At 46.3% G+C, this 12,820-nt stretch overlaps 1 protein-coding gene across 1 annotated transcript in view; it reads right to left on the bottom strand.

Moving 5' to 3' along the window:
* Nucleotides 1–12,510, bottom strand: part of sdsl (serine dehydratase-like) — a 42,968-nt gene extending 30,458 nt beyond the window's left edge. The window contains exons 1-4 of the mRNA XM_072496384.1: nucleotides 12,272–12,510; nucleotides 7,235–7,396; nucleotides 7,095–7,134; nucleotides 3,310–3,449 (exon numbers count right to left, since the gene is read on the bottom strand). Coding sequence (XP_072352485.1) covers nucleotides 3,310–3,449; nucleotides 7,095–7,134; nucleotides 7,235–7,393 — 339 coding nt within the window. The 5' untranslated portion in view covers nucleotides 7,394–7,396; nucleotides 12,272–12,510. The remainder of the gene's footprint in view (nucleotides 1–3,309; nucleotides 3,450–7,094; nucleotides 7,135–7,234; nucleotides 7,397–12,271) is intronic.
* Between the last annotated feature and the right edge of the window lie 310 nt (nucleotides 12,511–12,820).

Genomic DNA, 12,820 nt, shown 5'->3' with positions numbered 1-12,820 from the left:
AGGCCTGGATAAACAACATGGCTGGGTTCATTAAGCTGGAGAGGATAAAGTTTGCCTTGAGAGGGTCTGCGCAGGGGTTCTACAGGCGGTGGCAACCGTTCCTAGACTATCTCGCGGAGCGTTAGAGGAAGGTCGGTCAGCAGCAGCAGCAACCCGGGGGGGGGGGGGGGAATGGGGGACTGCTTGGGGGGGATGGATGAGCAAGAGATAACATGAAGGGTGGGGGAAACTGGCACGTGCGGGAGAGAGGCAGTGTATAAAGCTATGTAAATATACCATTTTGCCATGTATATATCTTGCTCAGTGCGATTTTTTGTTATTTTTTGCGGGGGGGGTTAAGTAAGGGGGAGAAAAATTGTGTTGTTAAAAAACTTTAATAAATATTTTTTTTTTTAAAAGAAAGGAGTGCCCCCACGGACCAAGCTTGCCCGCAGATTGGTGGGCCCCGATTGTGGGCCAGGTGACCATGCCCCCCCCCCAAGGGTCGGACCCCCCCCCCCCCACTCCGAGGGCCGCCCCACCGACTTACCTACCAGGTCCTGCCAGCGGGACTGGCCAAAAGCGGACGGCTGTTCGGTCCATTGGGGCCAGGAGAATCGCCGGGGGGGGGGGGCGCTGCCAACGGCCCCCAACCGGCGTGGCGTGAACGTCGCCCCCGATGAAAAACGGCGCTGGAGAATACGGCAGCCGGCGTCGGGGCGGGATTCGCGCCGTCCCCCGGGGATTCTCCAACCCGGTGGGGGGTCAGAGAATCCCGCCCACTGACTCTCAAAATCCACCATTATGTGCTATTCAATTTTTTCTTATTTTACCATCTATTTGGCTGTCTTAATGCTAACAATTACATTTGTAATGTAGGTGATGATTTCTATAAACTAACATTGTCTTTATTAGTGTTACTAGTTTGAAGGGAAATATTTCAAAAGTCTAACTGGATTTAACAGGTTTTCTCGAGGTGATGTTATCTTCTTTGTCAACAAGACTATGAGGGTCATGGATAGAGTGGATGGGCAAGCACTCTTTCCCAGGGTGGAGGGGTCAGTCACCAGGTTTAACGTCCGTGGGGCAAAGTTTAGAGGAGATGTGCGAGGCAGATTTTTTACGCAGAGGGTGGTGAGTGCCTGGAACGCGTTGCCAGGGGAGGTTGTGGAAGCAGCTACATTCACGGCGTTCAAAAGGCATCTTGACAAACACATGGATAGGATGGGTATAGAGGGATACGGCACAAGGAAATGCTGAGGATTTTGGCAAAGGTTGGTATCATGACCGGTGCAGGCTTGGAGGGCCGAAGGGCCTGTTTCTGTGCTGTATTGTTGTTTGTTCTTTTGTTCTTCCTCGCATTCACACGCCCTTCCCATTCAATCAGGCCTATCCAGGTGACCTGTTGATCTGCTTATTAATCCAGACAGTATTGGGATGTCACAAAAATCTCTACTTACTGCTCTTGCAGCTAGTGTGCTAACAATGACAGAGAACAGCTAATATCAAGGCCGACAGGGATTCTGTATTCTCCGAGGCAAGCTTTAAGCCAATTCCTTACTAAATAGGCCAGCTCTTTGAAACTATTTCAAACACAACGGCAAACAGATGGACAGAGACAACTCAGTACTGAATCCTTGTGGGCTGTACTAAAAATAAATTGAAGCAAATGAAAGAGTGACAGTCACTATATTTTCATTTGCTTTTTAGAAAGCTTTTTTCTTCTTGTCAACACTTTCCATGTCCATTCCTACCCAAGTGTCACTTTTTCATTCATTTTTATTCTACTGCAGCGATTCTCATTCGCGTGCAAGTTTTCTTACATAATATCATGGGAACAGAGAAAGAAGTTAATCTCTGCCTCAACCAGACAAAACTTTGAGTGACTTGTAAGGTTCATTCAGTTCAACGAGCCAGAAAATTCAAAGTCAACCAAATGGATAGGCAAAGGCAGAAAAAGCCAATGAATACAGTGGGCTGGGCTCCTGTGAACCAATGCTGAGCAGTGCCTGAATTGGAATTGTTACTAACAGCAGGTCTCAGCAGATTTAACAGCAGGCTCAATGAATCCGAAGCTGGCTGTTTCAAATCACTAACTTTCGAGTGCTTTTGAAATGCCTCAGACTGCTGGCACAGCTGTTAAGCTAAACTTCCAAGAGCAATGTACGGAACAAAATAAAAAACATGGGTTGTTCCAGTGTCTGCAGAGAATTAGAACATTACATATTCATTTCATTCATCTTTCAGTAAGTTACTTTTGCATTCAAACACTCTGAAGAGCTCCTATTATGAGGAAAACAAATGGTACAGGGCCACACTTGGAGAATGTGCAATTTACTTTACTCAGCGAAATCATTTTGAAGCGCAGCAAGAGATGGGGCAGCTATTCCTCCTCACCAAGTTTGCCCCTGATCTGGCACAAATAACCCACTGCAACACTGACATTAGACGCTGCACACATCATGTTACTTATGCAACAAGTTGGATGTTTCTGGCTTCTAGGACTTGCGTTGTTTCAAATTACAAGGCCTATAAAGAAATACTTAGGTTATGATTTTATGGCCTCGCCTGTCCGGCGCAATATTACAGTCCCACTGATGTAAATGGCAATTTAAATGGCCAATCCCATCCACCGGAGAGGCGGGGCCAAGGGTCAAGGTGGGGATGTGACATTTGGCGGGGGGGGGGGGGGGGGGGGGGGGAAGAAGAGACACATTAGCGGGGCAGTAAAATCCTGGTCTTACACATTCAAGACAAGCACCCTAAAGTATTTTCCAGCCAATTAATTATTTTTGCACTATTATAATGTAGCAAACATGGCAGCCAATTTGCACACAGGAAGTTCCCACAAACATGATATTGATGGAGGGATAAATATTGGCCAGGGCACTGGGAATAATGTCCCTGCACTTCTCTGAAATAGGGCCCTGAGATCTTTTATGTCCCCCCCAGGAGGGACAGGGTCTCAGTTTAACATCTCACCTGAAAGACGGCACCTCTGACAGTGCCGCACTCACTCAGCATTGCATTGAAGCAGCAGCTTCCATTTTTGTGTTCAAGTCCTGAAGTTGAGATTGAACCTACAACCTTCAGACTCAGAGACAAGAGTGCTCGCAACTAGGCCATGCCTGACAGAGCAGTATTCCACCATGTACAATGCTTACAGGCAGGCCCAATGTTCAGAAAATGACAAATATTGATTGGAAATAAAGCAGCTTCTCCAACGCTGCTTTATTGTTCCCCCAGCATCCACCCACATTGCAACTGGACTAAGGAAGGCCCCTCAATTGGGTGGAGCCCTATAGAATGTTCTGACAAGGACATACATACCTTCCCAACCACCTCCACAAAGGCTCCATGATCTTTCAACTTCTGAATGGTAAACACTGGTGTGCTACTGGGAACCAGAATGGTGGCAGGAATCTGGAGCTTCTGAGCAGCAAAGGCAGCAGCCAGGCCAGCATTCCCTCCTGTAAGGTCAAAACACCTCCAGCTATTAGAATATTGGCAACTGATGAGTATCGCCAAATCGGCACATTGTAATTTTTCATGCACAGAGTCCAAACATGTTTTAAACTCCAAACTATTGAAGATCTGTAGGATGTAACCATTTTGGGGGGATAAGGTGATTCGGATTCAGCTAATAAATGTCCTTGCCCAGCCTAGAACCGAACCATCCAGACCAGGTATGAACGCTCATTCCCCTACATATGCTTGACTAGCTGGGTTGGCAGTAACAATGCTAAAATGATCCCAACATCACCTCCACCAGTAAGGACAGGAGCAGCTTCAAGTTCCCCCCTTGAGTCACACAACATCATCCTGACTTGGACTTATGTTGATACCACGTCTTCATCATCATCACTGGAATTCCCTATCCAACACCAACATGGGAGCACCATTCCTACGGGAGTTCAGCCGTTCAATATTACTGCATTTTCAGGGCAACTAGAGATGTCGCAGCAGCAGCACTCATAGAGTCAGTACCTTCAGGAGAGGAAAGAAAATTGTCACCAACTCTTAAAAGCATTCACGGATTTCCTTCTAACTGGTATGAACTTTGCACTGTTTCCCATTTTTTTATTGATTGAACTAGTAAAAAGGTTATTCTATTCTGTGAAATCATGAAGCATTCATGCATTTACAGGAGCACCAAATTTCTAGGACCAGAGTCGGCTTTTCTCAAGGACAATTGGGGTGAACAATAAAAGCTGGCCCAGTCAGCAATGCTCACATGCCGTGTAGCAAAATAGAATAGAATGTAGTTCAAATTAACAGGCACTGAACACAGTCAGAGAGGGACCTATGGAGTTCTTAAAGTAAGAGTTAGGTGGGAAAGTAAGGTATGAGGTGGTCACGATTCTGCAAAAGGATATAGACTGGCTAAATAGGTGGGCAACAAGGTGGCAGATGAAATATAATGTGTGCAAATGTGAGGTTACTCATTTTAGTCGGGAGATTAGAAAAATCACGTTTTTTGAAATGATGAGGAACTATTAAATGTTGGTGTTCAGAGGGATTTGGATGCCCTTGTGCACAAAACGCGGAAAATATAACATGCCGGTACAGCAAAGAATTGAGAAAGCAAATGGTATGTCGGCCTTTATTGCAAGGATGTTGAAGTTCAAGAATATAGAAAGCTTGCTGAAATTGCACAGGACCGAGGTAAGGCCATATCCGAAGTTCAGTTCTGGTCTCTGTACTTAAGGAAGGATATACTTGCCTCAGAGAAGGTTGGCGAGATCAATTCCTGGGTTGAGAGTGTTATCCTGGGAGGAAATGTGAGGAAGTAGATTGGGCCTATATTCTCAGATGTGATGTGGAGATGCTGACGTTGGACTGGGGTGGGCACAGTAAGAAGTCTTACAACACCAGGTTAAAGTCCAACAGGTTTGTTTGGAATCACTAGCTTTCGGAGCACTGCTCCTTCATCTGATGAAGGAGCTGCGCTCCAAAAGTTAGTGATTCCAAACAAACCTGTTGGACTTTAACCTGGTGTTGTAAGACTTCTTACTATATTCTCTGAAGTTTAGAAGAATAAGAAGAAAGGTTGTTTCACCTGACCAAAGATTCTAGAACTGGGAGGCTTTGGGCGGGATTTTCCCATTCGGCGGCAGAGTGTCCACGCCATCGGAAACGCCATCGCGTTTCACGACGCCGTGAACGGGCCGCTGGGAGTACCGATTCTGGCCCCTACACCACTCCAGCACGGTGCTGGAGCGGTTCACACCGCTCCAGCCTCCCATCCCGGCGCGAACTGTGCGCCGCAGGATCCGCACATGCGCAGTGGCGCCGGTGTCAACAAGGACATGCGCAGTGGCGCTGGCGCCATCACGCGCATGCGCGGTGGCCTCTCTCAACGCTCCGGCCCAGACGCAACATGCCGCGGATGTTCAGGGGCCGGCGTGTAAGAAAATAGGCCCGGGGAGCTGGAGGCTGACCCGCCAATCGGTGGGCTAGGCCCCATCGGAGGCCCCCCCCCCGGGGTTGGACCCCCCCCCCCCCCCCCACAGGCCGCCCCCCCCGACCCTGCGCGCAGAGTTCCCGCCGGCTGCAACCAGGTGTGGACGGCGCTGGTGGGACTCTGCCTTTTTAGAGCGGCCGCTCGGCCCATGCGGGCCGGAGAATCGGCGGCCCGCAACCGGCGCCACGCCAAACGTGCCAGTGCCAATGGCGCCGATTCGCCGCTCTGCGAAGAATCGTGTGCCAGCGTCGGGGCGGTGTGGCCCGGTCGCGGGGATTCTCCGGCTCGGCCCCGGGCTGGGAGAATCCCACCCCTGATCTCAGAATAAGGGGTTGGCCAGTTAGGGCTGAGATGAGGAGAAATTTCTTCATTCAGAAGTTTGAGAATCCTTGGAATTCTCAACCCTAAAGAATTATGGGTGCTCGGGAGTTGTATATTAATGCCTGTGATTGATCAATTGATTTCTGAACTCCAAGGAAATCAAGGGCTATGGCAATATAGAGAGCGAATTGAATCATGGTGCAGTGTTGAGGAGTCTGATGGCCTACTGGTGCTCCTATTTCTTATATTCTAATGTGAGCAGATGGTCTCCTTCACCCAATCTAATCTTTGTGATAATGGTTCAGTAGGATGGAATGTAGCACATAACAAGAAATAGGAGCAGGGATCAGCAGCACAGGCCTTGCCACTCAGTAAAGTCACGACTGATCTTTTATATCAACTCCACTTTCCCGTTCCATCCCAAAACTCTTATCGGTCTCAGCCTTGAATATGCTCAATGACTGAACATCCTTATGGGGTAGAGAATTTCATAGACTCGCAAGCCTCTGAATGTAAAAGTGTCTCCAGTCCTCATTTCCAAATGGTCAATCCCTTATCCTGAGGCTATGACTCCAAGTTCGAGAGTGTCTCTCAGCGCTTAAATTGTCTCACACGCTGAGGGAGGAGACCAAAAAGAAAACACTTTGGCTTTTCACTGCCAGGCACAGTCAAAATGATTCCCGTTGGAAAGTGTGCTGCAGTTAAGTGACAACAGGACTGAGACTACCTGTAGTGTTCCCCTGCCACTATTCAACCAGCAAGCAATTAAACTCTGCCAAGCCTATACAATTCAAATATCATACAGCATAGAGCTCTTAGCAAGTAAGCTATCAGAGCAAGTCTGTATATTTCTATTCCAATTCCATCCTCTTCTTGCACCTAGTGGTGCACTGTTTCCATAGCTAGAAATTCCTGGGACAGTTTGCTAGTCTGTCGCCAGGGGCTTTTAACTTTTCAATTCAATGTCCTCCTCACCCACAGTGCGAAACTGGGTACATAAGTATGTCAGCCAGTGTCTGGTTTAAGGATATTATTTCACATACTTGTCACTATTAGATAATGTACCGCGGAATTGGTAAATTGCTTTTGCTTTACGCTTCCAATTCTCTCAAGCTGATTCCAAGATATGACTTCTACAGAGCCATGACCCTAAATAAATATTAAACATGTCCATTGGTATTCAGTTTGAATCCTGCTAATCAACAACATCTACACAACATATGTTAAATACATTCCGAAATCAGAATATATTCAATTCAGCTTTGATCATGTTAACAGGCCTTCGTACAATTACACAGAGTGAAGTACTCACCAGTAAGTTATTACTTACCTGAGGAGCATACAAAATGTTTGCAGTCTTTCTCTGCAGCCTAAAAAAGTGATGTACAGATTTTTATATTTGCATGTCAGACATGAATATAAATTCCAATGTGAAGCAGACATTAATTTGCATATTTTCTTGCTGCTTACCTTTTGACAGAAATGCCCTATTCCTCTTATCTTATAGGAGCCAGTTGGCTGCACATTGTCAAGCTTGATGTAAACTGTTGTTCCTGCCACCTTAGAGAGTGGCAGACTTTCATGAAGTGGTGTGCAGATATGGAAGCTCTTCTGATCTGACATTGCCATTGTCTATCAATTAAAGATTAAAATGAATGAATCAATTTGACTTCTTCAAAAAAATGTACCTGATTGGATTTTTTATCCTTCCACCTTTCTAATTAAATCTTCGTCCTGTGTTTTTGTATATCTTCTTTCCATTGCAAGGGCGAGAGAAAGAGTTACACATTCCTCCCCAATATCTGGCACAAGAATTGACTGGGCATTCTCATATAGGTACATGGCGGCAGTCCATGTGCACTCTCATAAAGGTACATGGCGGCAGTCCATATACATCCTCTGAAAGGTACGTGGCTTTAGTACATGTGCATCCTCATAAAGATACATGATTGTAGTACATGCACTCTACACCAGATGAGACATTCATAGAAAATAGAAGCAGGAGGGGGCCAGTTGGCCCTTTGAGCCTGCTCCACCATTCATTTTGATCATGGCTGATCAGTAAATTCAATACCCTGATCCAGTCTGCCCCCCATATCCCTTGATCCCTTTAACCCCAAGAGCTATATCTAACTCCTTCTTGAAATTACACAACATTTTGGCCACTAATAATAAAAATTGCTTATTGTCACAAGTAGGCTTCAATTAAGTTACTGTGAAAAGCCCCTAGTCGCCACATTCCGGCGCCTGTTCGGGGAGGCCAGTACAGGAATTGAACTTGCACTGCTGGCATTGTTCTGCATTGCAAGTCAGCTGTTTAGCCCGCTGTGCTAAACCAGCCCCTACTACTTTCTGTGGTAATGAATTCCACAGATTCACCACTCACTGGGTGAAGAAATTTCTCCTCACCTCAGTCCTAAAACGTTTACATCTTATTCTCAAACTATGACCCCCCCCCAGTTCTGGAATGCCTCACCATCAGGAACATTCTTTCTGAATCTACCCTGTCTCATCCTGTCAAATTTTATAAGTTTCTATGAGATCCCCTCTCACTCTTCTAAACTCCAATTAATATAATCCTAACCGACTTAGTCTCTCCTCATGTGACAGTCCTGCCATCCCCAAATCAGCCTGGTAAACCTTCGCTGCACTCCCTCCATAGCAAGAACATCCTTCCTCAGGTAAGAACACCAAAACTAGAGTTTGTGTAAGGGGTCGGGATTGAAGGCGCTAGCAACAGCACCGCTCCCGATGACCCCGGGGAAATACTCAGGGAGTCCAGTAATAATAGCTTCATTGAGAATTTGGAGGCAGTTTTGCCAACACTTCGGGTTGGGGGGCAGGGTCAAGGGAAATGCCGATTCGGGGGAACCACAGATTTGAGCCAGGGATTTTCGGAGATGGGAGGAGAAGGGGATTAAGACACTAAAAGATTTGTTTCTTGGGGGTTGGCTTGCAGGATTGAAGGAGCTGGGAGCAAAGTATGGGCTGGAGCAGGGGGAAATGTTTAGATACATGCAGGTTCGAGATTTTGCCAGGAAGGAGATACAGAGCTTCGGCCTCCACATTGCTGGAGGAGGTGCTGACAACAGAGGGACTGGAGAAGGGGGTAGTATCACCGGTTTACGGGACTATTTTGGAAGAGGAGAAGGCACCACTGGAAGGGATCAAAGCAAAGTGAGAGGAAGAGCTGGGAGAGGTTATAGAGGAGGGGTTCTGGTGTGAGGTGCTCCGCAGAGTGAACTCCTCCACCTCATGCGCGAGGTTGGGGCTGATACAGCTGAACACAAGGGCGAGGATGAGCCGGCTCTTTGAGGGAGTAGAAGATGTGTGTGAACGTTGCGGGAGGGGGGGGCCGCGAATCTCGTTCATATGTTTTGGTCCTGTCTAAAGCTAGAGGATTACTGGAAGGAGGTTTTTAGGGTAATTGCTGAAGTGGTACACGTGAAACTGGACCCAGGTCCCCAGGAGGCCATATTCGGGGTGTCAGACCAGCCGGGGTTGGAAATGGGTGTGGAAGCAGATATTGTAGCTATCGCCTCATTGATCGCCCGAATGCGGATCCTGTTGGGATGGGGAGCAACCTCTCCACCCTGTGCCCTGGCACGGCAGGGTGACCTTGGAATTCTTAACTCTTGAGAAGGTTAAGTTTGAGCTGAGGGGAAGGATGGAGGGGTTCTACAATTCCTGGGCGTTATTCATTATGCACTCTCAAGAATTGGACACTTTAGGTGGGGGGTGGGGGGTTGGGAGGGTTGGGGGGAGGGGGCCTGTATGTGTTACTGGTGACTATGGGTGATTCCTGATTCCTTTTTGTCATTCGTATATGTTAACATGCGGGCTGCTGTTTGGGGATTTGGTGGGAGCATGGGATTGCTGTTGTTGATATGGGGATTGGCATTGTCCTCGTTACTGCTTATTGTTTATTGTTGGTGGGTGTACATTTGAGAGAAAGTGTGAAAAAGGAGAATTAAAATTTTTTTTTTTTTGAAACACCAAAACTGCACACAATATTCCAGGTGTGGCCTCACCAATCCAGAAACAATTGCAGTAAAATATCTCTATTCCTATACTCAAATCCTCTCACTCTGAAGGCCAACATAATCTTTACAGCCTGCTGTACCTGCGCACTTATTTTCTGTGACTGATGCATGAGGACACCAAGGTCTCGTTGCGTATCCACATCTCTTTATTTACGCCCATTCAATTAATCTGCTGTCCTATTGTTGCTACTGAAGTGGATAACCTCACAGTTATCCACATTATACTGCATCTGCCATGCATGTGTCCACTCACACAGCCGGTCCAAATCCTGCTGAAGCAGCTCTGCATCCTCCTCACAGCTCACCCACCCACACAACTTTGTATCATCTGCAAAATTGGAGATCATACATGTAGTTCCCTCGTTCAAATCATTAATGTATAATGTGAACAGATGGGGTCCTAACAGATCCTTGCAGTAGCCCACTAGTCACTGCCTGCTAATCGGAAAAAGACCCATTTATTCCAACTTTTTGCTTCCTGTCTGCTAACCAGCTTTCTATCCATCTCAAGACACTATCCGCAATCCCGTGCATTTTAATTTTACATGGTAATCTGCTATGTGAGACCTTGTCAAAGTCTAAATAAACCATACCTACCAGTTCTCCCTGGTCAACTCTACTAGTTAAATCTTCAAAGAATTCTAGTAAATTTGTCAAGCAGGATTTCCCTTTCATAAATCCATGCTGATTTTGTCCGATTATACCACTGCTTCCCAATTGCTGTGCTATGAAATCCTTGATAATGGATTCTATCAACTTCCCTACCACCGACATTAGGCTCACTGGTCTATAGTTCCATGTTTTCTCTTGACCTCCCTTTTTGAATAGCAAGGTTATATTAGCTACCCTCCAATCTGTAGAAATCATTCCAGATTCCAAAGAATTTTGGAAAATGACCACCAATGGATCTACTATTTCTACGGCCACTGTCTTAAGTACTCTGGGATGAAGATTCTCAAGCCCTGATCCATCTTCATTCAATTCAACAATGATGAATAATCCAATTCTCCATTTTGTTTTACAAAAATGAACAATTAAGACTAAATGAGTGAGATAAGATAATGCAATTGCAATAAACAACATAATTACAAACTATTACAGACACTTCAAAGCGAGTAATCAGAAAAGGAGGTTCATTGATTGAAGCTCAAAAGCAATGTCGTGTGTACAGTTTATTGGTGCACTGAGAATTTAATGTTGCTCATCTTGACCATGTATACATCTAATTCACATTAGATGCCTAGATAAGACCTAAAGTCTTAAATGTTTGGCAATTTGCTAATTTCTTGAACAATATAGTATACGCTATTAATATTGTTGCAACAAAGAAGGATTGAAGGATAAATTTGGTTCAGGGCACCAGGGAAAACTCCCCTGCCCTTCTTTGAGGGAGTGTCATGGATTCTTTTACATCCACCTAAGCGTGTGCCCAGGTCTCTGGAGTGAGACTTGAATGCACAATATAACTCAGAGGCATCAATGCTCCTGTTCTCACAGCTGCAGTGGTCAGGAATGGCTTGATGACTTTGCAGAACGTTTGTAATCTCATGCTGCAAATGGATCGCAAAAAGCCATGCGGTATTCAAAAGAACAAAAAGAATATGGCTCCCTGGATTGTCCCAATACACCTCCAATTATCAAGATGGCTTCCTACCCTCTTGCCCAGATTGCAGCATGTGACTGGAAGGGGGGGGGGGGGGGGTTGCCGAGAGAAACTTGAGAAAATGTAGGAGAGAAAAAAAATGACATTAATTACACTGTTAAAAATAAAACTTCAATTTTTTTGAACATGACAGCAAAGTTAGTGCATGAATACAGCACATTTCTAGGTGCACTTTTTCTACGCAGGTTGATTTTAAACAAAGAAGTTGCATGAAGCCATTGAACCCCTACAGTGCAGGAGGTCATTCGGCCCGTCGAGACTGCAACGGCCCTCCAAAAGTCCCCATGTGTGAATTTCACTGATGAAAAATCGACCCCTGGTCTGCAGTCAAGCTGCATGTAATTAAGCTTGGAGTATGGGGGGGGGGGGGGTCACAGGGACCCTCATTATTCTGCATTCGGATTTCTTGCCAGTTTCACTCCCCACCCCCAGTGGTTTGAGGTTGTACGCACTAAGGGTCACATACAGCGGTTTGAGGTGTGGGTCCTCGACCTCCCGACCAGGTTTCTGCTCACCTGCAGCATTGGGTGTCAGACTACCCAGGATACCTGCTGCATCGCCAAAGGGCTCAGGAGGGCCGAGCTCCTCTCCCTGGGTGTCGTGGGGAGCTCTGGTCAGCCCCGGAATATCCAAAACTGCTCAATTTCAGACACTTGGCAGCAAGGGGCTGGTCACTAAAATAAAAATGCGCCCCAGACAATCCCACAACCCGTGAGCTGCCCCGATGCAATTCGTTACTTGCTCAAGAATGGGTTAACACACAAAAATGTGTGTTAAATGCGTTTTCAGTAAAATACCTACCTCCAGCTTGGGGACTTATCCCACGGAAGATCGGCTCACTTCTAACTTGCTGAAGTCTGAGGAACCTGTGGAATGGAGAGATATTTTTAAAAAGCCGGTTAAAGTGTGACGATCGAGGTTAAACTGAGTTGAGCTCAAGGTCCAGATTAAAGTCTGTCTGAGTTAACGTGGCGAGACCTTTAGCCCCTCCCCCCAGGCCCGGGCGTCCCCCAGCGCTGGGGGACATCCCGGGGCCAAGTTGCTTTCCCGGGACAAGCGCCACGCAGACAGCTGCTTCCCTCAGCAGCCACACTGCCCCCGCCCCACCCCCGCAGCTGCCTCAGGGATAGCATTGACCTCGGTTGATTTTTATTTAAAAACAAAAGGTTGTAAAGATTAAGAGGAATTGTTAAAAATGTTCAAACCAAGTGCTTAAAAAAAGCTACTTGCACTGATGGCAGATCCACGGTTTGTACAATATATTGTCATCTCACCACCTCTGCCCAGTCAGTAAATTTTTTAATATTATTTTTTCTCTCAGCATTAGCTGCTAGTGACGATGCGCCTCAC

Source organism: Scyliorhinus torazame, chromosome 1 (assembly GCF_047496885.1).
Source record: "Scyliorhinus torazame isolate Kashiwa2021f chromosome 1, sScyTor2.1, whole genome shotgun sequence".
Taxonomy (NCBI): Eukaryota; Metazoa; Chordata; class Chondrichthyes; order Carcharhiniformes; family Scyliorhinidae; genus Scyliorhinus; species Scyliorhinus torazame.
The sequence above is the reverse complement of the archived record's forward strand: the minus strand, read 5'-3'. Positions and strand labels throughout refer to the sequence as shown.